The sequence below is a fragment of the Pygocentrus nattereri genome, chromosome 11 (genome assembly GCF_015220715.1).
Source record: "Pygocentrus nattereri isolate fPygNat1 chromosome 11, fPygNat1.pri, whole genome shotgun sequence".
Classification (NCBI taxonomy): domain Eukaryota; kingdom Metazoa; phylum Chordata; class Actinopteri; order Characiformes; family Serrasalmidae; genus Pygocentrus; species Pygocentrus nattereri.
In genome coordinates, this window is record NC_051221.1 from 32,016,165 (window position 1) to 32,042,592 (window position 26,428).

General features: G+C 41.8%; 1 protein-coding gene across 9 annotated transcripts in view; it reads left to right on the forward strand.

Annotated features, from left to right (window-relative positions):
• Positions 1-26,428, forward strand: part of LOC108429463 (neogenin) — a 128,060-nt gene that overhangs the window by 67,677 nt on the left and 33,955 nt on the right. For all 9 annotated transcript variants that reach the window (XM_037542954.1, XM_017701205.2, XM_017701207.2 and 6 more), the window contains exons 5-7: positions 11,882-12,018; positions 21,902-22,056; positions 22,877-22,997. In XM_037542954.1, coding sequence (XP_037398851.1) covers positions 11,882-12,018; positions 21,902-22,056; positions 22,877-22,997 — 413 coding nt within the window. The remainder of the gene's footprint in view (positions 1-11,881; positions 12,019-21,901; positions 22,057-22,876; positions 22,998-26,428) is intronic.

A 26,428-nucleotide genomic window follows, 5' to 3' on the forward strand; every position in this document is an offset into this window, starting at 1 on the left:
GAGAAGTGAGATTTGTCACTCCAGAGAACACGTCTCCACTGCTCTAGAGTCCAGTGGCAGCATTATACCACTGCATTTGAAGCTTTGCTCTTGGTGATGTAAGGCCTGGATGGAGCTGTCCGGCCATGAAAACCCATTCCGTAAAGCTCTCTACACTGTTCCTGAGCTAATCTGAAGGCCACATGAAGTTTGAAGGTCTGTAGACTCTGCAGAAAGTTGCTGACCTCTGTGCACTATGCGCCTCAGCATCTGCTGACATCTCTGTCATTTTACGTGGCTGAGTTGCTGTCATTCCCAATCACTTCCACTTTGTTATAATACCACTGACAGTTGACTGTGGAATATTTAGTAGCGAGGAAATTCCACAACTGGACTTTGTTGCACACGTGGCATCCTGTCACAGTACCATGCTGGAATTCACTGAGCTCCTGAGAGTGACCCATTCTTTCATAAATGTTTGTAGAAGCAGGCCTATGTGCTTGGTTTTATACACCTGTGGCCATGGAAGTGATGGGAACACCTGAATTCAATTAATTGGATTGGTGAGTGAAACCTTTGGCAGTACAGTCTATGTTAAACAAACACACAGGCTTTTATAGGGTGTCCTAATTTAAATGTAGAATGATATCTTGTTACCTCAAAGCTGCATGATGTACAATTTTTATTAAAACTAAAAGAAATAGCGTTATTGAGGGGGGAAAAAAACTGATCAAAAATGGCCAAAAAACATGGTATGTATGCACTGCTGTGAGTCACCCTGTAAAACCTGTAAAAAAAACTTTGATTAAAAAATTATTTTATTAAGGTTATTTGTTAGATTTGCAGGATTTTTTTTGGCACTATGTTGTACATCTTTACGTATCAACATCACAAGGCTCAAAAAGAAGATCCGGCTCGATGTTTAGGGGTCATATCGCTATTGTCGGAACAAAACCTCGTATCTCCATTTTTGTCGTTTTTCAGTTTTTGGCATAATTTGAAAATACCCATAGTCCTATATATTGTTTGTAAATTCCACGATGATTGGACCAAAAGAAATGACCTAAATTTACTTGTGAAAAAAAGTCTCCATTGAGTTACATTAAAAGTAGAGTATGTTTTTACCTTGTCCTGTAAAGTTACAAATTTGGAGATACAAGGTTTTGATCCGACAGCAGCGATGTGCTAAACCAACGTTATACTGATTTAAGATATGGTGATAATAGTAGATAATTCACTCACATACTCAGTCAAAACCAGGTTAAGGTGCATCTTCGAAGTTCTCTTTGAATAGCAATTGCCAGATTAATTTGTTCAGAGGAGTCCGAAGGAGCCCACATTACAAAGTATTCTTCTGCACATCCCCAGATCTTACTTAGTGTAGTTTAAATCATGTTTTTTTTTGTTTGTTTTTGTTTTTTTACTTCTCGTATAAAGTTGCTTTTTTAAAATATGAGATTTTGTTCGGACAGCAGCAGCATAGAATTATGGGGGTGTTGGTTGGGGTTGATCAATACTACTACCATCCTATCTGCTCTGCTTGTTATTTAATCTTATGGAATCCATGTAGCTCTTCATGTATGTATGTATGTATGTTTGCTCCTGATAAGTGCATCATAACCATGCCATGCACACACACAGCTACATGCTCCCTGATTTGTGTGCCTGTATGGAATCACACTAAGCCATTTACACACTGTAAATTGCCCTGCATTGTGTCTGAATTGTTTGTAAGATGGCCGTTTCTCTGCTCTCTGATGAGGAGGGGGAAATGACTATCTTCAGCAGGCCATTTCCACCAGAGAGCCGTCAGGCACACATGAATTATGTATAGCTGACAAGATTGACCCAGCATGTAAATCAGCTTTCAGAGTCTCCAATCTGTTCCTTCTTCACTTAGCTTCAATCGTTCATTTTGATGTCATTGCAGTTATTGTATTTACCCTAGTGCGATTAACTGTAGTTGAGGGATAAAGTATTTCTGTGTGCTGTTTCAAGGAGGTTATTGGCCTCTCAGTCTTATTTTATTTCTCATCTGTGAGCAAGAGAGAGGTTGTCTGGTTAGCAGGCTGAGGGAGTTGCCGTGCATCTTCTCTTTACGACTTAAGAAGAGTAGTGCACTTGCATTTGAATAAGCCTGGTAAATCCCTTGTCTTTAGACTACGGCTCTTTGCAGGATTTTTGTGCATCATTATGTACATTTATCATCTTCTTTCTGCAAGTCACTGTGAATTAGAGCGGTGAACAACTGCAAATTGAGCTAACGTATATAAAAGGGTTTTTTCTTAAACCTAAAGTTGTCTGCCAGTAACTGTATTAAGAGAATTTACTAAGAACTTCCTTCAATTTATGTTTGTTTGTGTCTAAGCAGCCATGGCTCATAAAACAAATAGCCTCCCTTTGGTCCACTAAGCATGAAAAAAAGAGTATCCCTGTCTGCTGATGTTGATTTAATCTCAGATCTCTCCTGAATCCCCCCAAACTCTGTGTTGTTCTTCTTCTGTGGAGAAAACCAGGTTGAAACTGGCTCGATAAAAATCGTATCACAGTGTTTGGGCTCTGGGGAATTGGTCCAAATATCTTATCAATATTAGTCTATGTCTACCCCATAAGTCCAGGATTACCAAGATTAATGAAGAGGGTTCTTCCCTGCCACTTCCCATGTAAAATTTATGGTGTTTTTCTTAGAGATTTGGAACAGCTAGAGAGAGTGTGAGAGGAATGGAACAGGAGGTGAGGAGCAACTGCACAAAGCCAGTTCCTAAATGAATGTACCTGTCCATACATTTGCTTCAGCAAACTGCTTCGTGAATCCCCTGTAGTTCCAGTGTGGTTGTAGGATGTGTTTTACAGCTCACTCTTCGATTAATAACTTCTGAAAACACAGAATTTTGTACCATTGTGGAGCAGGATTTTTATAGGCTTATCACGTCTAAGAGTATTTCCCATGCTCATCATTCATACGCTGCTGCAATTTTTCTGAAATAACATATTCCCCACAGGTCTGGTCCCTTCTTCTGTAATCTAGAGGAATAGAGCAGGTGATGATTGAATTGATTGTATTAAAGAGCTGAGTAATCATGAGCTGTTTAGGTTTCTGAAAAGACGTGGCATGCTGCCTGCATCCTGATGATGCTCGGCTCTCCCAGCTCGGCCTCTCGTCACTGTGCAGCGTGAGGCAGGGCGACTAAATGTCTAATTGCAGGTCTTTGCTCATTTGGCGAGCTAAAATGGAGATTGCTGACAGACTCCATTTGCAGTGTAATTGCCTCTCTAATGGTCTTCCGACAGTGTAATGCATTCTTGATGTCTCCCCTTGCTGCGCCCTGTCCATCCCTCATACATTCTAATATTGCAGTATTATCCACGATGCACTGACCCTCTGAGGCCAGACCGAGACCTTCACGGCTTGTTTGACCCTTGCGAAGTGCATGACTGCCACCAGATTTTTATGCAGCTGGGCTTCAAATGGGAGTAAGAAATGAAGTGTTGCTGTACGGCTGACCTTTTTCACCCTGCTCCGGTCACTGTCCTCTAAGCTATAATTAAGAAATTATTTGAACTTGAGCTTCAGATTGCACACAGTCTTACAGAGGCATATCTGTTGTGGGCTATATTGTGGCCTTGTTGTTTCTTTTCCATTGATCTAGTGATCATTTTGAAATTTTAGTGTTTTGCATACATAGTTAGGCTATTCCCTCTGTACTGGAAATTGTCAACCAACCAGTCCTGATTTAACACCTAAACCCATGATGGAATTTTAAGCTCAGCAGGGAATACAGGAAACTGATCACTGGTCAGAAGAAAAGGCATTAAAGTCATTAAAACATTAAAAAGTCATTAAAACATGATGAACTTGAGTAAGTGTGTCAAAGCCAAGTCCATGATCCCTGAGCAGTTGTTATTGGTAAAGGCAATGCTTCTGCAAGAGGACTGTAGGACCTAGCCTTCTCTCCTCAAGCGGAAAGAACAGTGGCAAAGAAGAGGCCAGATAACACTAAAGCTAGTGAAAGATCGACAGAAAAGGAGTGAGTGATAGAGAGAAAGAGAAGAAAAGATGCACCCTCAGTGGAGATAGGGTTGAGTGTGAAGAAGCTGGGCAGCAGTGCGTGAATAGAGTGAAGACACTGTGACCAGAATGACACATTCACACTGACACTCAAGTCTGCTTTCTTGACTTCTGTCTCAGAGTGCTGGAGAGGCACAAATTTAAAGAATAGTCGGGTGAAAAATGAAACGTCTACAATTCCGTTCGTACTCGAACTGTAGCCAAGATGTGTTTGGAGTCCAGATTTTGCTGCTTTCATTTTGCACTGGAGCTACAATGCAGTGATTTTGCAGGGTAGTAATGAAAGCATATATCCCACCAATTAGCATCACACAAACGGCATGATTAAATCACCACACAGATCCTCTGTTGTTTGTTAAAACTGATCAGATAGAGACCTGAAAACAATAGCCTCAGCCATCTTGCCTGAGCACTGTTCATATTTTTCAATCTTAGTTTGTTTTGGTTCACAGCGCTACACTAAGTTTTGGGGATTTTGAGACCTCTTTGGTGGAAATGTCTAATTGCATACAATGTGTGGAATAACATTTTGTAAGATGAGTTGTGCTTCAGACCCCTTCCCTGAGCAGATGAATCTGATAACTGCAAGCACATTGAAAGAGTATTCAAAGGGAACTATTCACTCAAGTTTTGACTGAATCTACTGTTATCATGTCTTCATATTCAGTATAATGTTGATTTTGCATTTGACGCCTAAACATCTGAAACCTCTCACTTTAAAACTATTATTTCAGGCTTGACATGGTGACTCACAACAGCGCACACATACACCCCCCCCATACTTTAATGTTTTTACTTGTACATAATTTGAAAGTGTATGCTTGGGGCATTGTCCACCAGAATGTACAGAAAACGAAGAGATGTTTTTTGCATTTTCCCACTCCCTCTCTTGCCAGGAATGGCTATTCATTTCACCGTTTTTGTAATATTTTGAGGATTGAATCATGTAAATGTTTGTAACAGAATTTGTTTAGCCGGTTGGACATCAAAGCACATAGTTGAGGTTTTAGAGGTGTACGTGTGGTGGTTTCAGCAAGCTATGCTTACTTATGAACCCATTCTGTGTGTCTCAGTGCAAGTATGTTTGTGTGCATCTTCTCATATGAAGTTTTGATATGCTGCTGCTATTTGCTAGTTACATTAGTCTTGTAGCTTTAGTGTAAAAGGAGCAAACCTCAGACACCAGGCACGTCTTGGCTGCATTTGAGATGAGGGGTAAACACTGTAAATTCGAGTTTTCGCCAGGCTTTTCTTACGAAGTACTAATTTGTTACTTTTTGTTTTGCTTTTGTGCCCAAACAAACAAAATATCCACAGAAGTAAATAGAACTGTGTTTTTGGTGTTCTGCCCTATTTTCTGACTCATTGTCTTGTAGCCTTGCACTGCTTGTTGACTAAGGCTTAGGGTTCTCATGCTCTCAGCTAAGTCCTTGGCTCTTTCCCATAAACACTACCTTGCTTTATTGCATGACTAGTCATGCATTCACAACACCATTGTTTGTTACCTTGATGCAGGCTGCAGCTAGATGCTTTGTTGTTCTAACCCTTATCTTGAGATTGTCTTACAGTCCGCAGGCTCTGACTAAACAGAGACTGCTGAATGGCATGCAAAGACCATTCATTGTCAGCCCTAGTGGTCATTCATAACAAGCCAAGCATAAACAAGCATTTAGCGTGCCCGGAGAACGGAATCCCTTGAGTGAGTAAGAGGTTTTTTTTCCCTTTTGTTTAATCCAGGTGGATCAATAGTATGATGGGAATGTGGCCTCTTAAAGTGAACTCAGAGCAGCCTGCATGCAATCGCTTTATGGTAGAGATTAACATTTGTGCAGTGGTAGGTGTTCGTAGATCGGTGGTAAACGGAGCCAAGTCTAAAGTGTTCTCATTACAGTTGTATCTTACTTCTGGATCATATTTAAACAATCCCCCCCCCGCAACACAGTTTAGGGATGGAACGCTGGAGTGTGTGTCACTTAGTCAAAATCAGTTTCCTTTGTTTTGAAATTGACCATGGTGATGCACTGCATCTGTTTTCTGTTGTTGTGTTTGTTTTTTTTTTTTTTTTTTTTTTTTTTGGTCAAGTGATAATTGTCTAAAAATTGTCTTTCTGTTTTATTGGCTGTTATTCCCAGTTCAGGACTGGGGCCTTTTAGTTATCGTGGCTTACATCTTGGAGAATTTTGACATTTGGATAATTTCAGCATTCAAAGTGGCCCCAAACCAAAGTCATATTCAGTTTTTTTCCAGTGCATAATTGAATACTGTAAATGTCCTCAGACCCCTCTCACCACCTTCATGTACAGTGGTGTGAAAAAGTGTTTGCCCCCTTCCTCATTTCCTGTTTTTTTTGCATGTTTGTCACACTTAAGTGTTTCGGAACATCAAACCAATTTAAACAATAGTCAAGGACAACACAAGTAAACACAAAATGCAATTTGTAAATGAAGGTGTTTATTATTAAAGGAGAAAAAAAATCCAAACCATCATGGCCCTGTGTGAAAAAGTGATTGCCCCCCTCGTTAAAACATACTATAACTGTGGTTTTTAACACCTGAGTTCAATTTCTCTAGCCACACCCAGGCCTGATTATTGCCACACCTGTTCTCAATCAAGACATCACTTAAATAGGAGCTGCCTGACACAGTAAAGTCCACCAAAAGATCCTTAAAAGCTACACATCATGCCGAGATCCAAAGAAATTCAGGAACAATTGAGAAAGAAAGTAATTTAGATCTATCAGTCTGGAAAGGGTTATAAAGCCATTTCCAAAGCTTTGGGAATCCAGCGAACCACAGTGAGAGCCATTATCCACAAATGGCGAAGACATGGAACAGTGGTGAACCTTCCCAGGAGTGGCCGGCCGCCCAAAATTACCCCAAGAGCGCAGCGACGACTCATCCAAGAGGTCACAAAAGACCCCACAACAACGTCCAAAGAACTGCAGGCCTCACTTGCCTCACTTAAGGTCAGCTTTCATGCCTCCACCATCAGAAAAAGACTGGGCAAAAATGGCCTGCATGGCAGAGTTCCAAGAAGAAAACCACTGCTGAGCAAAAAGAACATTAAAGCTCGTCTCAATTTTTCCAAAACACATCTTGATGATCCCCAACACTTTTGGGAAAACATTCTGTGGACCGATGAGACAAAAGTGGAACTCTTTGGAAGGTGTGTGTCCCATTACATCTGGCGTAAAAGGAACACTGCATTTCAGAAAAAGAACATTATACCAACAGTAAAATATGGTGGTGGTAGTGTGATGGTCTGGGGCTGTTTTGCTGCGTCAGGACCTGGAAGACTTGCTGTGATAAATGGAACTATGAATTCTGCTGTCTACCAAAAGATCCTGAAGGAGAATGTCCGACCATCTGTTCGTGAACTCGAGCTGAAACGAACTTGGGTTCTGCAGCAGGACAATGATCCTAAACACACCAGCAAGTCCACCACTGAATGGCTGAAGAAAAACAAAATGAAGACACTGGAGTGGCCTAGCCAAAGTCCTGACCTGAATCCTATTGAGATGTTGAGATGAAGGCCGTTCATACTCGAAAACCCTCTAATGTAACTGAATTAGAACAATTCTGCAAAGATGAGTGGGCCAAAATTCCTCCAGAACGCTGTAAAAGACTCATTGCAAGTTATCGCAAACGCTTGGTTGCAGTTGTTGCTGCTGCTAAGGGTGGCCCAACCAGTTATTATTTTTAGGGGGCAATCACTTTTTCACACAGGGCCATGATGGTTTGGATTTTTTTTTCTCCTTTAATAATAAACACCTTCATTTACAAATTGCATTTTGTGTTTACTTGTGTTGTCCTTGACTATTGTTTAAATTGGTTTGATGTTCCGAAACACTTAAGTGTGACAAACATGCAAAAAAACAGGAAATGAGGAAGGGGGCAAACACTTTTTCACACCACTGTATATGAGGAGCTAAAGAACCAGTGATTGCTCTCTATTAAAGATCGATCTCTATATTACTGTAATGCTGGGTGAACAAAACAGACACCCATCCATCCATCCAGCTTCTCTGTCAGGGTGCCTATCCCAGCGGTCATCGAGCGGAAGGCAGGATACACCCTGGACATGGGTACACAGAAATAGAGTTGATAGGCAAATTCGGGTCATAACAGGAGAAGAAATATAGAAGTAAGGCTTGATATTCTCTAGCAAAACAGAGGCCATACTTCACAATGAATGAAACGACAGACAGGTGTATATAAACAAGAGGTAACGGGTGAAAGCACTTAGAATTCTGGTGACTGAGATCTCATGACTGCTGGATGATGGGCTGGCTGGGCCACCTGACTGAAGCATGACACTGAATATGTTCACAAAGTGGCATGAAGGCACAAGTGTGTCTCTCTCTCTCTCTCTCTCTCTCTCTCTCTCTCTCTCTCTCTCTCTCTCTCTCTCTCTCTCTCTGTCTCTGTCTCTGTCTCTGTCTCTGTCTCTGTGAGTGATTCATCGTAAAACATGTGTGAAGGGCATGGGGGGTGTCTCTCATTCTTCCTCTGGAGCCCCATTCAGTCTCTCTCTCACTATCAGCCATCATTTACTACTGTCCGCTGGAGCACTACTGCTACTCTAAAAGGCAATTAACTGTAGCTCTTCATATGCAGTGACTGTTCTACCTCTTTAATTTCTTTTTAATTAAGCATTGTTTACCTGTCCCCACCCCTTCTGCACTCTTTCAGGAGTTCCTTAGCACATTAGCTTACTCTCTCGCTTCAGTTATTTTGTGAGGTACGCGAGTCCCCAAGGTGTGTTATGCTCCTCTCTGACTTTTTAAATTGTTCTGCTCTATTATTACAGACGGTAAGTCTAAAATTATTTTTCTCTGTGCATTTAGATTTGAGGCAGCAGCCAAGGTTAAGCTCTGTGAATGTGAAATTTCTGTGGATGCTTGTGTTCAGAAGGGCCAGTGTATTTATACATGAGTTTCTTTTACTGTCTCTTTATTTCAACATACATTGACTATTCAGTGTTTATTCCAGCAGTTTAGGGTAGATTTTGATGAGGGAATAATGGTTTAACGTTTGATATAATATTTAACAATATTTAAGTCAGAGGACACTTAAAGCTTTGAGTATGTTTCTGACTCACTGTCGTTTTGTAGAGAGGATTGGCGGCCTTTAACAATAGGCCTCTTTTAGTCAGGCCTCAATTTGATCCAGAACCTCCCAGATTGCACTTGGCATCTATTCAGCAGATCCCACACCTCATAAACATATGAGATAAAGGTATGCAACCATCTGTTAATGTGTGTAATGAAAAGCCATTTAAAACTTATCCTCTACAAGCAACTCTCTATGTTCCTTTAACGTATGCATAATATTGCAAGTTTGACACACCGTACTGTCACATATTTATGGCTGTTTTTCTTCTGTCGATAGTTGTTTAAGTGATTAACTCAAAATGAGCTCTGTTTGGGTAAATACCTTTTTTGTTTGTTTTTTTGTTGTGACAAAAATAATACAAAAGCACTAATGCTGTGTATGTCTTTTGCGAGTATATTCACCACTAATGATGGTAATTGTTTGGTTCACGCATTTCTCAGAAGAGACTTCTAGTATCCATCAAAACGGCTAGCATTAATTAACTGCTAAAAGAAGCTGAATTCCTGAAAGCATGTTTGAAATCCTACATTCAAGATAACGTTCATTTTCCATTACGTTTATTAACATGCTCTTTAATCTTAAGATCCAGAAACCCGTCTTCATGAATACACTTTTCACTATGTTAGTGGCTTTTTTTCACCTACTCCGCTGCTGGACCCGCTCCTGCTCAGTGTTTCAGAACCTAATCATTTTCATTTTTAGTGATAAATCTATTGTTATATCACAGTGTCTCATGTCACTACTGTTCACTGTCTGAAATGAATTAAACTGCCTATTAAACTGCCAGATGTAGCACAAAGTAAACATTGTCTTGTATCTGTCAAATTAAAGGTTAGCTATGGCTAAGTTCACAGAGAATTTTCCAACCTTTGGGCTCAACGTTCCACTCCTACCCTCTGAGAAAAAAAAGGTACGAAATGGTCACTGAGGTGGTACCCTCAAGGGTACATCTCAGCACCTTTAGTCTTTAGTAGGAACATAACTGTACCATAATAATCCATTGAAGATATATTTTCTAAGTTCTATTGCCTCCACACACACACACCATCTCATCTCCAGGCTTTTTACTTTCTTGTTCCGTTTTAAAACATTACGTTATAAAAAGGTACAAATTTGTGCTTTATCACCTGAGAAGAACTGATTTAATGTACACAATTGTACCTTAAACTTGTTGTTCCTTTGAGGGCACATTTACATTGTTTGTACCTTGATGAACAAAAATGTACCTGCACAGAACTTTTCTAACAGTGTAGATTTGGTCTGAAGCAGCGTTATGCCATGAAGCCTAGGTGCAGGCATGACACAGTAACAGTATTTATGAATGTGAATAAAAACGGCAATGATGGCAGCGTTAACTGACAATGAAAAAGTTCATCAGTGAAATAGGTTGCAAATAGATTTGTATGGCCAATTAAGTAAGGGACTTTATAAGTGGATAAGAGTGTCTGAGATGCTAAGATGAATCCTCTCCTGCATAGTCTATAGTGAGCTGATAAGATTGGAGGGAGATTGGATTTGAGACCCTAAATCCATCAGGTCCCCACAGGTCCCATGTGTTGTTTCTGCTTTGCACTGGTGTTTACCTATTGATCTCTCTCTCGCACTCTCTCTCTCTCACTCTTGCTCTTGCGCTCTCGCTCTTGCTCTCGCTCTCTCTCGCTCTTGCTCTCGCTCTCTCTCGCTCTTGCTCTCGCTCGCTCTCTCGCTCGCTCTCTCACTCTTGCTCTCTCTCGCTCTCTCTCTCGCTCGCTCTTGCTATCTCTCTCTCACTCTCTCTCTCGCTCGCTCTTGCTATCTCTCTCGCGCTCTCTCGCTCTAGCTCTCTCGCTCTAGCTCTCTCGCTCTGTCTCTCTCTCTGTCTTTTTCTCTCTCTCTAATATTATACACATGCACTGCTCCTCAGGCAGGACTTTAAATTCTTGGTCTGCAGTCCTTCAGTCCTTTCAACTGAAGTTGAAACAGTGTTTGTTTGTCTCAGCATGTTGATATTTGTCATGTTTACTAAAGTGTCTTTTTTTTCTTCTTTTTCTTTATTTTTGTTTGTTGTTTTTATTTATTTATTGTACATTTACCTTCTCATTGCAAGTGAAAGGAAACGTTGAACAGCAAAATGGTTAATAAACTTCAGAACCCAATAACTTTCAACCACTTCTTAATTAGGAATGATAAAAACTTGTAAAAAGTCTACAAGTGTTTAAACATTTGTCATAAACATTGAAAGCCCTAATCACTAGCTAGAACCTCGCCTTGTTCTGAGTCTGCTGATGTAGACTACAGTAAATGTGTGTGATGTTCAAAGTTATTGTAGCCTTTTAGCATCTTTGTTGTTGTTGCCTGAAACTTTCATAGGGATTCACTGGATTAAACATTTGAATTGCACAAACACTTAATGTTATTGCTGGTGTCAGGTTGAAATGAGCAGCAGCTTGTTTGTGTACTACACAAACATAGATGATGGTTGAAAGTATGTGCAGAAAAATTTGCATATGGTTGCATTGCTGTGTGAAGAATGTGCTGTCAGGAGGTGATGAAACATCCAGATTGTCGCATTTCGCAGTAGAGAAGCCTTCATAAGTGTTGATGTTTGTGCTTAAGGCTTTTCATAGTGTCTTTTGACAGTTTGTTCCATTATATGAACATATCACGCCTTGTGTCTTTTAAATGTTTCAATAGTGCACATGTTCCCCTCCTTAATGACTACCTTGCTGTTTATTTGCAGTGATGGGAGGTTTGCTGTGATTGGTGGAGGCATCCTGCAGATCACCAGCCTAACAGAGAACGACGCTGGAACTTACAGCTGCCAGGCGGACAACGGCAATGAGACCATAGAAACGCAAGCACAGCTCACTGTACAAGGTGTGCATCCTGTCTAGGTTACATTTACATTTACAGCATTTAGCAGACGCTCTTATCCAGAGTGACTTACAAGAAGTGCTTTGTCAGTCTAGAAGTTACGGTCTGGGGTTTGATGTAGGGTAAAAACTCCTCCTCTTGTATTTTGGTAATGTGCACATTAGGGATGGCACAGTACCACTTTTTCTTTTTTTGTAAAGATGTCCTTTAAAAAGCACTGCACTGAGTGAAGGTTGCAGCATCACTTGGAATCAAACTCTCAAAAGTAGGCTCAGGCTCAGTCTACTCAAAAACTCTACTACCTCACAGATCACACAGTGAGAAAGTGGAATTATTGTAATTAGGATAAAATAACCATTTCCAACTTTCATTGAAGTTCTGAGTGACAGATTACTCACTTCTCAAGCAAAGTTGTTTTCAATGGAATAAAAAAATTGAAAGGAGTGTGAAAGGCACACAGTCAGATACAGAGTGTCCAAACTTCTGATTGCTACTGTATACACTATGCCCAAATGTTTGTGCACACCATTTCTATTAATGAATTCAGCTGCATTAATGTGCACTCATTGCAAAGAAGTTCAGATGTACCTTTTGAGATGAGTTAGTGGCATTTTTGAATGCGAACTAATCATCTAACATTACTACTTGATCTCACTACTGCTCCCGCTGCTGAAAGCAATCAAATTCTCACAGCAGTGTTCCAGCTTTTAGTGTAAAGCCTTCCCTGAAGAGGAAAGACACTTCCTGCACAGAGAGGGATAAGCTCTTTTTAATACTCTTGATTTTGCAAGGAAACATTGGATGAGCAGGTGTCCACAAACTTTTGGCCAGATAGTCTATATGCATTTCAGGGTTAAGTACCTGTTCTTCAGCTGTTTGTGTCGACGCAGACTTCAAAGCAAGTCTCCCTATTGCTTGTTTACTTCCCTCAATCTTCTCATAGTGTTGCTAATCTTCACAGAGCATTAGAGAATTCACATGCTTCAAAAGGTTTAATAGAGCAAGTATGTTCTAAAATAAACACAGGTTGCAAATGTTAATGGAGGAACCCAGCACGGTTAGAAATATAGGTCAGTTTTATCAGTGCGGTACTTTCAGAGAGTATGGTGAGGGCGGTTTAGATGGTGACAGTGTGTTGCTCTCGTGTTTGTTACTATAGTCTGAGAATTGGAATGGGTTTAGCTTTGATCCATGTCCCTCATGTCTCTGAGTGGAGGCCTACTTACACAATAAAAGTTTGATTGCTGGGCCAGGCTCAGGCATATAAAAGTTTAATATGGACGCTGTGTGATTCAGCCTTTTCTTTGTACCTGCAAGAGATGTGAATGTAGCTGAGGCATCAGCGACAAGTGTTAGTTTTATGTGACAGACTCAGAAATAGAAAACTGTGAAAGAGACTGATTCACTTTCCCCTCACACAGTTGTGCTTATGAGTAGGTGTGTATCACCTCGTCTGTCACCTTCCTGACTTGAGGTGTGATGTTTTCACTTTTTTTGTGACCCTTCCTGCTGGTTTCTTCACAGATAGGCGGATGGAGGTCTCTCGGGACATGACTCTGATGATATTTTCCTGCGCTTTTATATTTCCAAGGCCTTTTTTAGTCATTCTATTATAAAGACTGACGCACGGTTGGATCTGTTTGTCTCTGTGCTGCGGAAGCTGGCTCCCCAGGAGAGAAGGCAGATGTGATTTGGGTACTGACAGACAGAAAGAAGCTTTTCTTTTCCTGCCTCTCTCGAGCACAAAGCTCTGCCTACAGTAGACGTTTGGGATGCAGACACGGTTGTGATAAAAATGGTAATTGCGAATAGTTTTGAATGACAGCATGATTGCATTCATTAATTGAGACAAATGTGCTCTTCAGTAATGTAGTCACAGATACTCTGGGATGCACTTTGTTGAGCTGTGGGATCTGGGATCTGCTCATAAAACACTCAAAACAAGAACATCAGAGACTGATCAGCATGCCTGCCGGGGCTTGACGGATGTTTATGTTTGCAGGAGCTCTCGTTTACTGAGAAGCTGCTGTTTAACTAGCGTAGCGTTAGGAGTGGCTGATATAGATGGAACAGGTGAATGAAATCAATTTATTACTACCCTGCATGGTTTATCATAACAAACGGCTGTGATTATAATGATGGTTAATGAACATTCGATTGACTGATCCACATTCCACCCACGAATGTCCCAAATCACTTTCAACCTAAAAAGAAATTGTCGTAACCGTTGTTCAGATTCACTACATTATGTTGAGCTTAAAATTCTTCGCTGCAGAGATGTGTACACAGCAGAGACTGTGTTGTTGCTACTAATCAAAACGTATTAGTGGACATTATAGCAAAAAACACATACACCACAGCAGTCAGAAATCATAGATATACTGTGAGATATATATATATATAGTGTATTTATGAATATGTTCTACAAATTAAACCATTTTAGATGATTTTATATACATATTTTATAGATTAACAATGCGAGGATTGTTCTGGGATGTCCCTTCACTTTTTGGATTTTTCTTCTCCAGTTCCACCCACTGGTTAGGAATCCCCCAATCATATGATACCACAAGCGCAAGGAGGACAAAGGCAAGCACAGGCTTCGTCCGAGACCTGTGAAGCCCCACCGTATCTTTTCAAACTAATGCTCACTCAAGGTCATTGGACAGCAGAACATGCTCGAATGAAAGCGCCAACCACCAGATCTGTTACATCAGCTAACAGACGCCTGACTAAGATATAAGACGCACAGTAATAATTACAGATATTGCACAGAACTTGTGTATGTTTTGCACTTGTACCATTCTGTCAGCCGCACATATTACACATTAATTAGAGGTAGGATAAAACTAACATCGCTATGAGTGATGTGGCAGAGAGTGAGGCCAATTGTGCTCTCTTGGACTCCTGGCCACAGAAGGCTGTAGCATCACCAGAGATAAATCCTGCCATCTCCTGATGATCGAGCCAATGCTTTTTACTGACTGAAATGATGAAAATGAAACTGAACATTATACACAGATGTCAAAATTGCTTTCGAATCCTAACAAGATAAAGCCGAGTGTATGTAAGCACAGAGCAACTTCTTTGATCCTCACAAAAGCGATGCTGAATGTTGTTTCATGTCCAGATTTCACACATTATTTGTCTCATACAAGTACAATACATGCATCTCTTTATCACATTCGCACTTTCAGCTATATGTACATTAGATGCTGCTGGAATTTGCTAAATATTAAAAGCCATTCGCACTGTTAACTAGTAGATGAGTAGGTACGTAGCTTCTTGACTTGGAGGCCAGACCCTTATAACTGTATGACCCAAAGCTGCTGGCCAAGCACATGGAAAGCTGGCTAGTCATGAAAAACTAGCTTTTCTTTCCACTTTCTTTTCCCTCTATAGCTCATTAAATCATTACATTCTGGTGTCTTCAGCAACACAGTGCACTACCTTATTTAAAACTACACAGATGGTGGTGGAATTGGTGTGCTTTCACTGTATGTGCACTGCCTTATCAATGTTTATTTGATGTACGCAAATGACAAATGACAAAACTAGACAGGTGAAAAATGATGAGTGAGTTTGCCACCCCACTAATGTTAACTCAATTACACAACAAACTATGTCTGATCAAACCAAACAGTGTGACCTTTCATATGCATAGAAAATATACTTTGAAATTAATAACACGCTCTAAATTTAGGTGTATTCATTAAGACTTGTTGAGCTGTGCCCTTTAATTTCTTATTAGATTGAATGTGATCCCCGCCCCCCATTAGGTTGAACGTTTTGTGAAGCTTGTTTAATCTACTCAGATTCCATTAAAGAACACATTGCTGGGCGGAGCATAGAAAGCTCAGTTCTAATAGCCTTAGAAATGCATGATTTGGAGCCATTGTTTGGACTCTTCTGGGCTTCTGATTCCACCATCATGTTCAGTGTGCTGTATTTGAGCAGAATCAAAATCATGTTCAGGTGTTTATGTATCTGAGCATTTCATGTTTCGTGGAGCAGTGCACTTTCTGCTTTAGGCCATAAGAAGTGCATTTCTGAATGCACCATATAGCAGCAGCAAAAGTGAATATATTATTAATAAAAGTACAGATTGAGAGCATGTGCTGTCTTTTCTGAGTAGAGAGCATCTTCTAGCTTCAGCGAAGAGATTTTATTTTTTAACCACTTAATATAATGATCACATTGCTGACATTCTCTTTTCAGTGACACTGGGATTTCTGAGGGGATGAAAGGTGTTTTTAAAGTCTTTAAGCAGCAAGCTCTGGATAAGCTCTAAATTATGTAGTGTCCCCTTCTTTCATGTCTTCCTCTGCAACGCGCTGACATGTTATTAACAGTTTGGGTGTACTTAAAGTGAAGTCGGAAGGCATAGGAGGTCATTTCTAAAGTGGATAAAGGCCATTCACATGAAGGAGTTCTGTTTTATAAGAGGTGGATTTGCTAGATCAGAAGACATATTTCAGAGGGCTCTGGAAATTGAAAATTACAGATGTTACCATCTTAGTAAACATCTGTGTGCAGCTATGCTCAAAACTTCACTGTGAATCTTACTGTGCTTCATGGCAGCTTTCTTTGGTGGGCAGTGGGGTAAATTCAGAACCTGGTTACAGTTATTTGTTCTATGGCATCAGCATCATTTTATTGTCCCACATTATATACTTTTAAAACATGTTGTCTGTACATGCACATTTGTCCTTACATGGTTATATGCTCTGTTTAGAGAGGGAAAATTATTTTGATTGCTGTCAGCAGTTAATTGTTATTGCCTAAAATCAAGGATGCAGCATATCAAATTATCCATCATAGAAAGGTTACAGTTCTAAGATGTTTAACGCTATAAAGTACTTGATATACACAACAACTGAATTGTATATTAATGCATATACAAGTGTTGTGTTGTGTCTACCGTGAAACATAGTACTTGTAAGCACGTATATAAAGTAAATGGCCCAAAACCTTCTTAACCATACCCTACGTAAGAACTATGAAATGAATGTGGTATATAATGATCAGCTGCTGAAAGTTTAATATTCTAAAGTTGTGTATCTACCACTTATTATTGGCCCAAGTTTAAATGAACATAAATGCCATAAGATGCTGAGTCTAGCTTTGGCTCAGCATCTCATGAAAGCTGACGTTGTCCAACATGTCCTTCTTTATATTTTCAGACAATGTGATTCTCTCGCACGTGAATGTGCATCACATTTCTTCTCTGAGAACACAGATGAAACGGTTTCTCTTGTGTTTCGATGTGGTACATTGCTGTGCTCTTGTCCTCTCAAAGTGGTCCTGAATACGACTATTTTTTTAAGGGTTCATTTTTCCATCCATCCATCCATCCATCCATCCATCCATCCATTCATTATCTTCCGCTTCTCCGGGGTTCGGGTCGCGGGGGCAGCATCCTAAGCAATGAAGCCCAGACCTCCCTTTCCCCAGCCACTTCCACCAGCTCTCCAAGGGGGATTCCGAGGCCCTCCCAGGCCAGCTGGGCGATATAGTCACGCCAGCGTGTCCTGGGTCTTCCCCGGGGTCTCCTCCCAGGTGGACTCGCCTGTGACACCTCCCGAGGGAGGCGTCCAGGAGGCATCCTAACCAGATGCCCGAACCACCTCAGCTGGCTCCTCTCGACGTGAAGAAGCAGCGGCTCTACTCCGAGTACCTCCCGGATGACTGAACTTCTCACCCTATCTCTGAGGGAGAGTCCAGACACCCTGCCGAGGAAACTCATTTCGGCCGCTTGTATTCGCGATCTTATTCTTTCGGTCATTACCCAAAGCTCATGACCATAGGTGAGGGTGGGAACGTAGATCGACCGGTAAATCGAGAGCCTTGCCTTATGGCTCAGCTCTTTCTTTACCACAACAGACCGGTAAAGAGCCCGCATCACTGCTGACCCAGCACCAATCCGCCTGTCAATCTCCCGCTCCCTTGTACCATCACTCGTGAACAAGACCCCGAGATACTTGAACTCCTCCACTTAAGGCAAGAGCCTATCCCTGACCCAGAGAGGGCTCTCCACCCTTTTCCGCCTGAGAACCATGGTCTCGGATTTAGAGGTACTGATTCTCATCCTAGCCGCTTCACACTCGGCTGCAAACCATTCCAGCGAAAGCTGAAGTTCGCGGCCTGATGTCCCCAATAGGACCACATCATCTGCAAAACAGCAGCGATGTGACCCTGAGGTCACCAAACAGGACATCCTCCATCCCTTGACTGCGCTTAGAAATTCTATCCATAAAAATTATGAATAGAATCGGTGACAAAGGGCAGCCCTGACGGAGTCCAACTCTCACTGGGAACGAGTCTGACTTACTGCCGGCTATGCGAACCAAACTCCAGCTTTGTTTGTACAGGGCCTGAATGGCTCGTAGCAAAGAGCCATGTACCCCGTACTCCCGAAGCACCTCCCACAGAATACCCCGGGGAACACAGTCGAATGCCTTCTCCAGATCCACAAAGCACATGTGGACTGGTTGGGCAAACTCCCATGAACCCGCCAGAATCCTGGAGAGGGTGAAGAGTTGGTCCAGTGTTCCACGACCAGGGCGGAACCCGCACTGTTCCTCCTGGATCCGAGGTTCGACTATAAGCTGGACTCTCTTCTCCAGTACCCCTGCATAGACCTTGCCAGGGAGGCTGAGGAGTGTGATTCCCCTGTAGTTGGAACACACCCTCCGGTCCCCTTTTTTAAAAAGAGGCACCACCACCCCAGTCTGCCAATCCAGTGGCACCGCCCCCGATGTCCACGCAATGTTGAAAAGGCATGTCAGCCAAGACAGCCCCACAACATCCAGAGCCTTGAGGAACTCAGGGCGGATCTCATCCACCCCTGGAGCCTTGCCACCAAGGAGCTTTTTAACTACCTTAGCGACTTCGCCCTCAGTAATGGACAAGCCTATTCCCATGTCCCCAGACTCAGCCTCCTCACTGGAGAACGTGTCAGTGGGATTGAGAAGGTCCTCAAAGTATTCCTTCCACCGCCCAATGACATCTTCAGTCGAAGTCAGCAGCACACCATCTCCACTATATACAGTGCTAGTGGCACACTGCTTTCCCCTTCTGAGTCGCCTGACGGTTTGCCAGAATCTTTTCGGAGCCGACTTAAAGTCACTTTCCAAGGCCTCACCAAACTCCTCCCATACACAGGTTTTTGCCTTGGCGACAACTGAAGCCGCAGATCGCTTGGCCTGTCGATACCTGCCAGCTGCCTCTGGTGTCCCACAGGCCAACCATGCCCGGTAGGACTCCTTCTTCAGCTTGACGGCATCTCACCTGGGGTGTCCACCACCGGGTTCGAGGATTACCGCCCCGACAGGCACCAACTACCTTACGGCCAGAGCTACAGTCAGCCGCTTCAGCAATGGAGGAACGGAACATGGCCCATTCTGAGTCAATGTCCCCCACCTCCCCCGATATCTGGTCAAAGTTCTGACGGAGGTGTGAGTTGAAGATCAATCTGACAGGTTCTTCCGCTAGACGTTCCCAGCAAACCCTCACTATACGTTTGGGCTTGCCTGGTCTGACCGGCATCTTCCCCCACCACCTGATCTAACTCACCACCAGGTGGTGATCAGTTGACAGCTCAGCTCCTCTCTTTACCCGAGTGTCCAAAACGCATGGCCGCAAGTCCGATGACACGACTACAAAGTCAATCATTGAACTGCGGCCTAGGGTGTCCTGGTGCCATGTGCACTTATGGACATCCTTGTGTTCAAACATGGTGTTCGTGATGGACAAACTGTGGTTTGCGCAGAAGTCCAAAAACTGAACACCACTCGGGTTCAGATCAGAGAGGCCATTCCTCCCAATCACACCCCTCCAGGTCTCACTGTCATTGCCCACGTGAGCGTTGAAGTCCCCCAGTAGGACAATAGAGTCTCCAGGAGGAGCACTTTCAAGCACCCTTCCCAAGGACTCTAAGAAGGCTGGGTACTCTGAACTGCTGTTCGGTGCATAAGCACAGACAACAGTCAGGACCCGTTCCCCAACCTGAAGGCGTAGGGAAGCTACCCTCTCATCCACCGGAGAAAACCCCAACATACAGGCACCGAGTCGAGGGGCTATGAGAAAGCCCACACCTGCCCGCCGCCTCTCACCATGGGCAACTCCAGAAAAGAATAAAGTCCAGCCCCTCTCAAAGAGATTGGACCCAGAGCCCAAGCTGTGTGTTGAGGTGAGCCCGACTATATCTAGCCGGTATCTCTCAACCTCGCGCACCAACTCAGGCCAAGTTCCAAAAGCCAGTTTCAGCAACCGAGGATCAGAACGCCAAGGCCCACGCCTTCGGACACTGCCCGATCCACAACGCACTGAACCCCTACTACTGCCCCTCCCATTGGTGGTGGGTCGATGGGAGGGGGGACTCATGTAACTCCTTCGGGCTGGGCCCGGCCGGGCACCATGAGTAAATGCCCGGCCACCAGACGCTCGCTGGCGAGCCCCTCCCCCAGGCCTGGCTCCAGGGTGGGGCCCCGGTAACCCTGTTCCGGGCAGGGTACACAAGTCCCGTTTTTGTGACTTCATAGGGGTTATTATGCATCACACTTTGTCTGACCTGTCACCTAGGACCAGTTTGCCATGGGAGACCCTACCAGGAGCTTTTGCTCCAGACAACATAGCTCCTAAGATCATTCAAGCACGCAAACCCCTCCACCACGATAAGGTGGTGATCCAAGGAGAGGTTAATTTTTCCAGTTAGCCTATCATGCAGAATCATGTGCCTATCATGCTGTCGTGCATACAATTTTAACATTTTTCAACTTGTATGATAAACCTAAAAAATATACAGATAGGAATTGTAGCTGATTGGAAATGACATGAAATGATTATTTTTTCATGTCTAGCATCGAAAACCTCTTTATTAGACAGTACTCAGTCATTTACGTTCTTAGTGCTGTCTGTTTTTTCTAAATGTTTTGTTCTGTGCCTCCAAACCAAGAAGAATTCCTGATAAATGCCTGTGCATCTTATAATCATGTACTGTATCAGAGAATAGTGTTTTCTGATCTCTGAATCTTGTTAAATACACATTCTAAATATGTGTTTGGGTTGCACTTAAAAATTTCCCCTTTAGACACATACAGCCTAGCAGTGTACATGCAAGTACATGTTGAGAGAATGTAGGCATTTCATTTATAACCCTGTCATAATCCTCTTAAAGCACCTCTTTGAATTAGAGCAGCTTGCCAGCCCCACTTCTGTGTGAGTCCCCAAGCCCTAATGTTGAAATTATGCCCATCACCCCATCCCTCCACCCTTCCACTCCCGACGCTCCCAGTTCCAGCGCTATCAAATATCAGATTGTGTCATCTCTCATTGTGAAATAATGCTTTTCTTCTCACTAGTCTCATTTGCCATTTGAAAGCAGTCCCTTCAAGGCTTTAGAGTGCATATTTCAGCAGTGAGGCAAAGCTCAGCACAGGGATGCGGTCCAGGCTGAGCCCACAGAGATCCAGAGTTACGCTGCTGGAGAGCAGGATCAGTTTCAGGCCTATCACTTTAAATCAACACTCAATACATTACTGCTGATGTTGACTGGCGACACGGAGTTCAAAAGCTGTCAAAGCTGTAGAATGCATCTTATCTTGGCTTTGTTTCGTTCTTTTTTTCTTTCTAGCTGACTGTGCGTAGGAGGCAGCTAAACCTTATTGATTTCTGCTTTTATTGCTCCAAAATGAATTCTTGGCTGTATATGTAAAGAATGAGAGATTGTCAGCCTTTCTCTGTACATTGTTGCCAATTCATTGTCTTTAGTTGATGAGACAAGCAATTGGTTGTCTCTTCTCTTTTGCTATGTCTGACTTGTAGTCAATTCAGCTTTTTTTTTTTTTTTTTTTTTAAATGTTCCTATTTTCTTTGGCTCTTCCAGTTCCTCCTCGATTCCTCAAGAAACCCTCAAATATGTACGCCCATGAGGCCATGGATATCATCTTTGAGTGTGAAGTCACAGGTTCACCTGCCCCCACAGTGAAGTGGCTGAAGAACGGAGATGCCGTCATCCCCAGTGATTACTTCAAAATAGTGGTGAGACCAAAGCGTCCTGTTAACAATGTTCTAAGGGCTGCTTTCTGAACTGATTTATATGTTGGACTAAATACTATGTGAACTGCTATTTACCACTTGATTTGGATTAATTTCCAATAGGAAATCCTTTTAAATTTAGGCCTGAATTTATACCTGTATACAGAATAGGGGTGGACAATACGGCAAAATATAACACTACTAGAAATTTTCACGATACCCATGTCACAATATGTATTTTTAGTCATCTGATAAGTTGTAACAGGCAAATAAGAATCAGTGGTGCCATTTATGAAATACTATCAGAAACTGAATACAGTGATTTTTGTCTAACATTTCATGTGTTGTGCTAAATCCAGTTAAACAGAACTCATTATGCTCTCTTTGTAGTGAAACATGCAGCTGGAGAGTGTTCTAGAAGTACTGACAATATTCACGATATGCTCAGAAAAGCATTAGAATGTAGCACAATAGTAATAGATATAGTCATACTGCCCAAGCCTCATATACCTCTTATATTCTGCCATTTATAGGGCATATAAACTAGACTCCTGTAATGTTTTCTGTAGTACCAGTATGTGTTTGTCCATGCCACTGTCAAATAAACACTCAATTGATGAGCTTGTGTTTGAGAGAGTGCATATCAGAACATCTGTGCCTTTGTATAGATAACACTGACTGATCTTGACCTCGTTCTGTGACAAATTCTTCTCACTCATTTTGTAAAAAGCCAGTTTTGGCAGCTTTTTATTTGGCAGCCAGTCTTAGGATGATGAGTTGATACTGTTTATAATTGTCTTATTTGTGTGTGTTTCTGCCACAGAATCAGAACAACCTGCAGGTGCTGGGCTTGGTGAGGTCTGATGAGGGCTTTTATCAGTGCCTGGCTGAGAACGAGGCTGGGAATATTCAGGCCAGCGCCCAGCTCATCATCCTGGACCTGGGTAAGAGCTGCCTTCACACTTGCCAGCTATGCACTGCTTTCACTGAAGCCCAGCACAGTCACTGTTTATCACTCAAAGGCAATCACTGCCAGCATGAACGATTAACTGAAGGGATGAATATACCTTGATGATTGCAAGTACAGTTCATCAACTTGCTGACGAATGTGCATTTATACAATGCTGAAATTATGAGTAAGTTCATCTGTATTACTATAATGGAGAAATATAATATTTATTTCTATAGGGTTATAAGGTAAAATGCAAAAAATGCAAACTTTATCACAATAGCTCAGTGTCGCCTAAACATTCTGCTCTTCCGGAGTACAATAAACATGTTATCAAATAATAGTTTTAAATATCAGTCAAATCTAAACCTATCCAGTGCTTGTCATTTTTTTAAATGCATGTCTGCCAATAGCGATATGATTCTACATTATTATTTTTGAGAGTTTGAAAATACCAGTTATCTATTACTCTATGTGAAGAATTTGTAGTGAATGGACCAACAAAATTGGTCCAAAATTTGTTGGAATAAATTGCTTTTATTTTAAAGAGCCCATATCATGGAAAAACAAAATTCCCTCACTCTTTTTTTAAATAAAGTTCTTTAAAGTAATATGTGAGCATCGTTTAAGTTTCAAAATGAAACCGTCCATAGACGGAAACTAAGCTGCAAAAACAGCCAACTTTGAATTCATTGTTTCTGTGATGTCACAAGAACCAACACATTTACATTTATTCACCCATTCAGTCGATAAGTTTACTTTTGCCCATTCAAACTTTTCAGTGCTTTTTGAATGAGGTGCAATACAGAACGGCCAAACAGAGCCGAGCTTGTGTGTCTTATGTCAGTCTTAGAGGCACAGTAACAAAAAGAGTCTGTTTAATTCTAAGGGACGATGAGAGGTGGAACAATTATTTTTGGTACATAAAAGCGCATAACTGTTGTAAGTGAACCTCAAAGGAAAAGCTAAAATACAAGAAAAATGTAGGTTATGGGCCCTTTATTATACATTTAATTTTAAGAATATTTTTCCTGCTTTGGTTAACCCTTAACCCAGCTCCAACATTTCTGAGGGTTAGTGTGATGGTTCTTTTTAATGGAATGACAGTGTCTGGGTGTTGTGGAGCAGTATGGCTGATTCTGGTATGCTCTTGTTGGAATGAATTGACACAGGCAGATTTGGATGCAGGCACACGCTTAGCTCACATAGGAGATGGTCTCTTTGTGCTACACATGCACAAACCCAATCTTTCTCTTACTATCTCTTTCTACCGCTCTCTCTCTCCTTCTCTGTCTCATTGTCATTGTCACCCGACGCACTGACACACTCTCACATGCATCTCTGCAGACGCAGCACAAGCACATGTTCTCACACGTCGACAGCACATGGGAGGTGTGAGTGGCACTGCATTGATTGCAGTGTGTGAAGTCTGCTCCTCGCTGCTGTGTGTGTCTCTGGCTGCTACGTTGGGGGTCTCCAGGCACACGCATTAGTTCAGCTTTTAGAGGCTCTACAACTCAAACTCCAATTAAAATTCCCTTGTTCGTTAGCACAGTCTGTAGTCTCTCATTTACACCGCTCAGCTGTATATTAGCACCTCTCTTACACTCGCTTGTGTGTGAGAGAGCGAGGAAGTGGCAGAGGAATTGCTGCAGCTCAGACCTCCTGCTAAAGGTTCTTGGCACTAGTGTGGTTCTGGCATTATGGGAAATTAAATGCATTTAACACTCTTATAGCTTTGAAGTCCAGACGTCTTGTTGCCAGTTTGCATTACATTATTCTTTAAATGTAATTACTTGGGGAGATGCATAATTAAAGTAGTTTTAAATATTAAATGCTTACTCTGTAGGGCTCCAGAGACATGGCTGATGTTCAGATTTACAATACATAACTCAAGGATTTTCCAAAATGCTATATAGACCACTTTCAAGAATTTCCTTTTTTCTTGACGTACGTTATGGTGGCTGTTTCAGGGCCACTGTTAATTAAAAAATAAAAATAGTAGACTTAAAAAAAAAAAGTTGTACTATTTTGAGAAAAAAATGATATTTAGAGAAAAAAGACGTAATATTTCAAGGGAAAAAAACCTAATATTTTGAGGATAAAGTGTAACTTTAGGGGGGCTGCCATAATGCGTTGGGGTCTTGATTGCTGTGGTGCGCCGAAGTTCTACACACTCCTGTCTCCTTGTGGATCTATCATTGTGATTTATCATTCTCATTGTCTGTGAAACTTCATGCTCTCTGTGAATGGCACAGAGATGTAGCCACTGATAGCCGTGTAGATGGTCACTGCCTGCAATTCTCCTTCAACAAAACAAAGTTTCCTCCAACTCCGTCTGGCTCTTTATTCTAAATAAACCAAGCTTCGCACACAGCAGTTTCAGCCGTTATACTGATAGATCTGGTGCTGATATGTCAGGAGAGACAGGGAGACAGTATTTTGTCTATGGGTGAAATTGATATGAAAGCATAACTCGAGCATCTCAACACTCCTTATTTTAACAGGTGCTGCCTTCCCTATCAAACCCTTTGGCCACAATATTCCAACATATCCTGGTGTTAATGCCATTTTAATGGCGTAATTCCATGACTTCATTTCTCTAAATAGTACTGCTTTATTCTCAAAATATCATACTATGCAGCTTTTTTCTCAAAATTTTACAACTTTAGTCTCAAAGTCTGCTATTTTCATTTTTATGAACAGTGGCCCTAAAACACTGTCGTACGATATTGGAGGTGGGCTTTATGCTCACAAGAAATATCAATGCTATATAATGATGATTACTACCTGTATTCCGTTATATTATTGCATCAACCTTTGCTCTTTTCAGTAATTTGTAATGTCCAGAATTGTTACAAATGAGTCTACATTTTGGAATGAAACCATTTAATTATCCTTATATAATGACAATTACTTCATTAATTACTGTTACATAGTTGTGTTTACAGTCAATTTACTCTCTGTATCGACAGGTTTGAGTCTGCATTTCTTGCTTTTCTCTGTTTGTTTCAATGTCAAGTTATTGTACAAAATTGTACAAGATCTCTGCAACACAAGCGCTCTTGCAACAATAGCTTTAATTCATAAAAAGACACAAACCTAAAGTTTTTCACTTGTTTCAGTGAAAAATAATGGAGTAACTTCATGCTTTTGTTATAGTCGATGATAACTGTGACTAAAGGTTCAACAAGTTGTTAGTAACATGCTCTCCTTCACCACATAAAAGCGCAGGGGGAGACAGTGCAGGCCAGAGCAGAGTCTCATGGGGTTTGAAGTCCGGTTTGTGAAAGTCCTTGAGGGTTTTGTAGTCCCCCAGATGTTCTGCTCTGTTATTACCTGCTGCATGGCAGCTGAAGCGGAGAGCAAGTAATGGCTCTCTTCAGAGCTTTTGTTTTCTCACTTGCAGCACTAGCTACAAAGGGA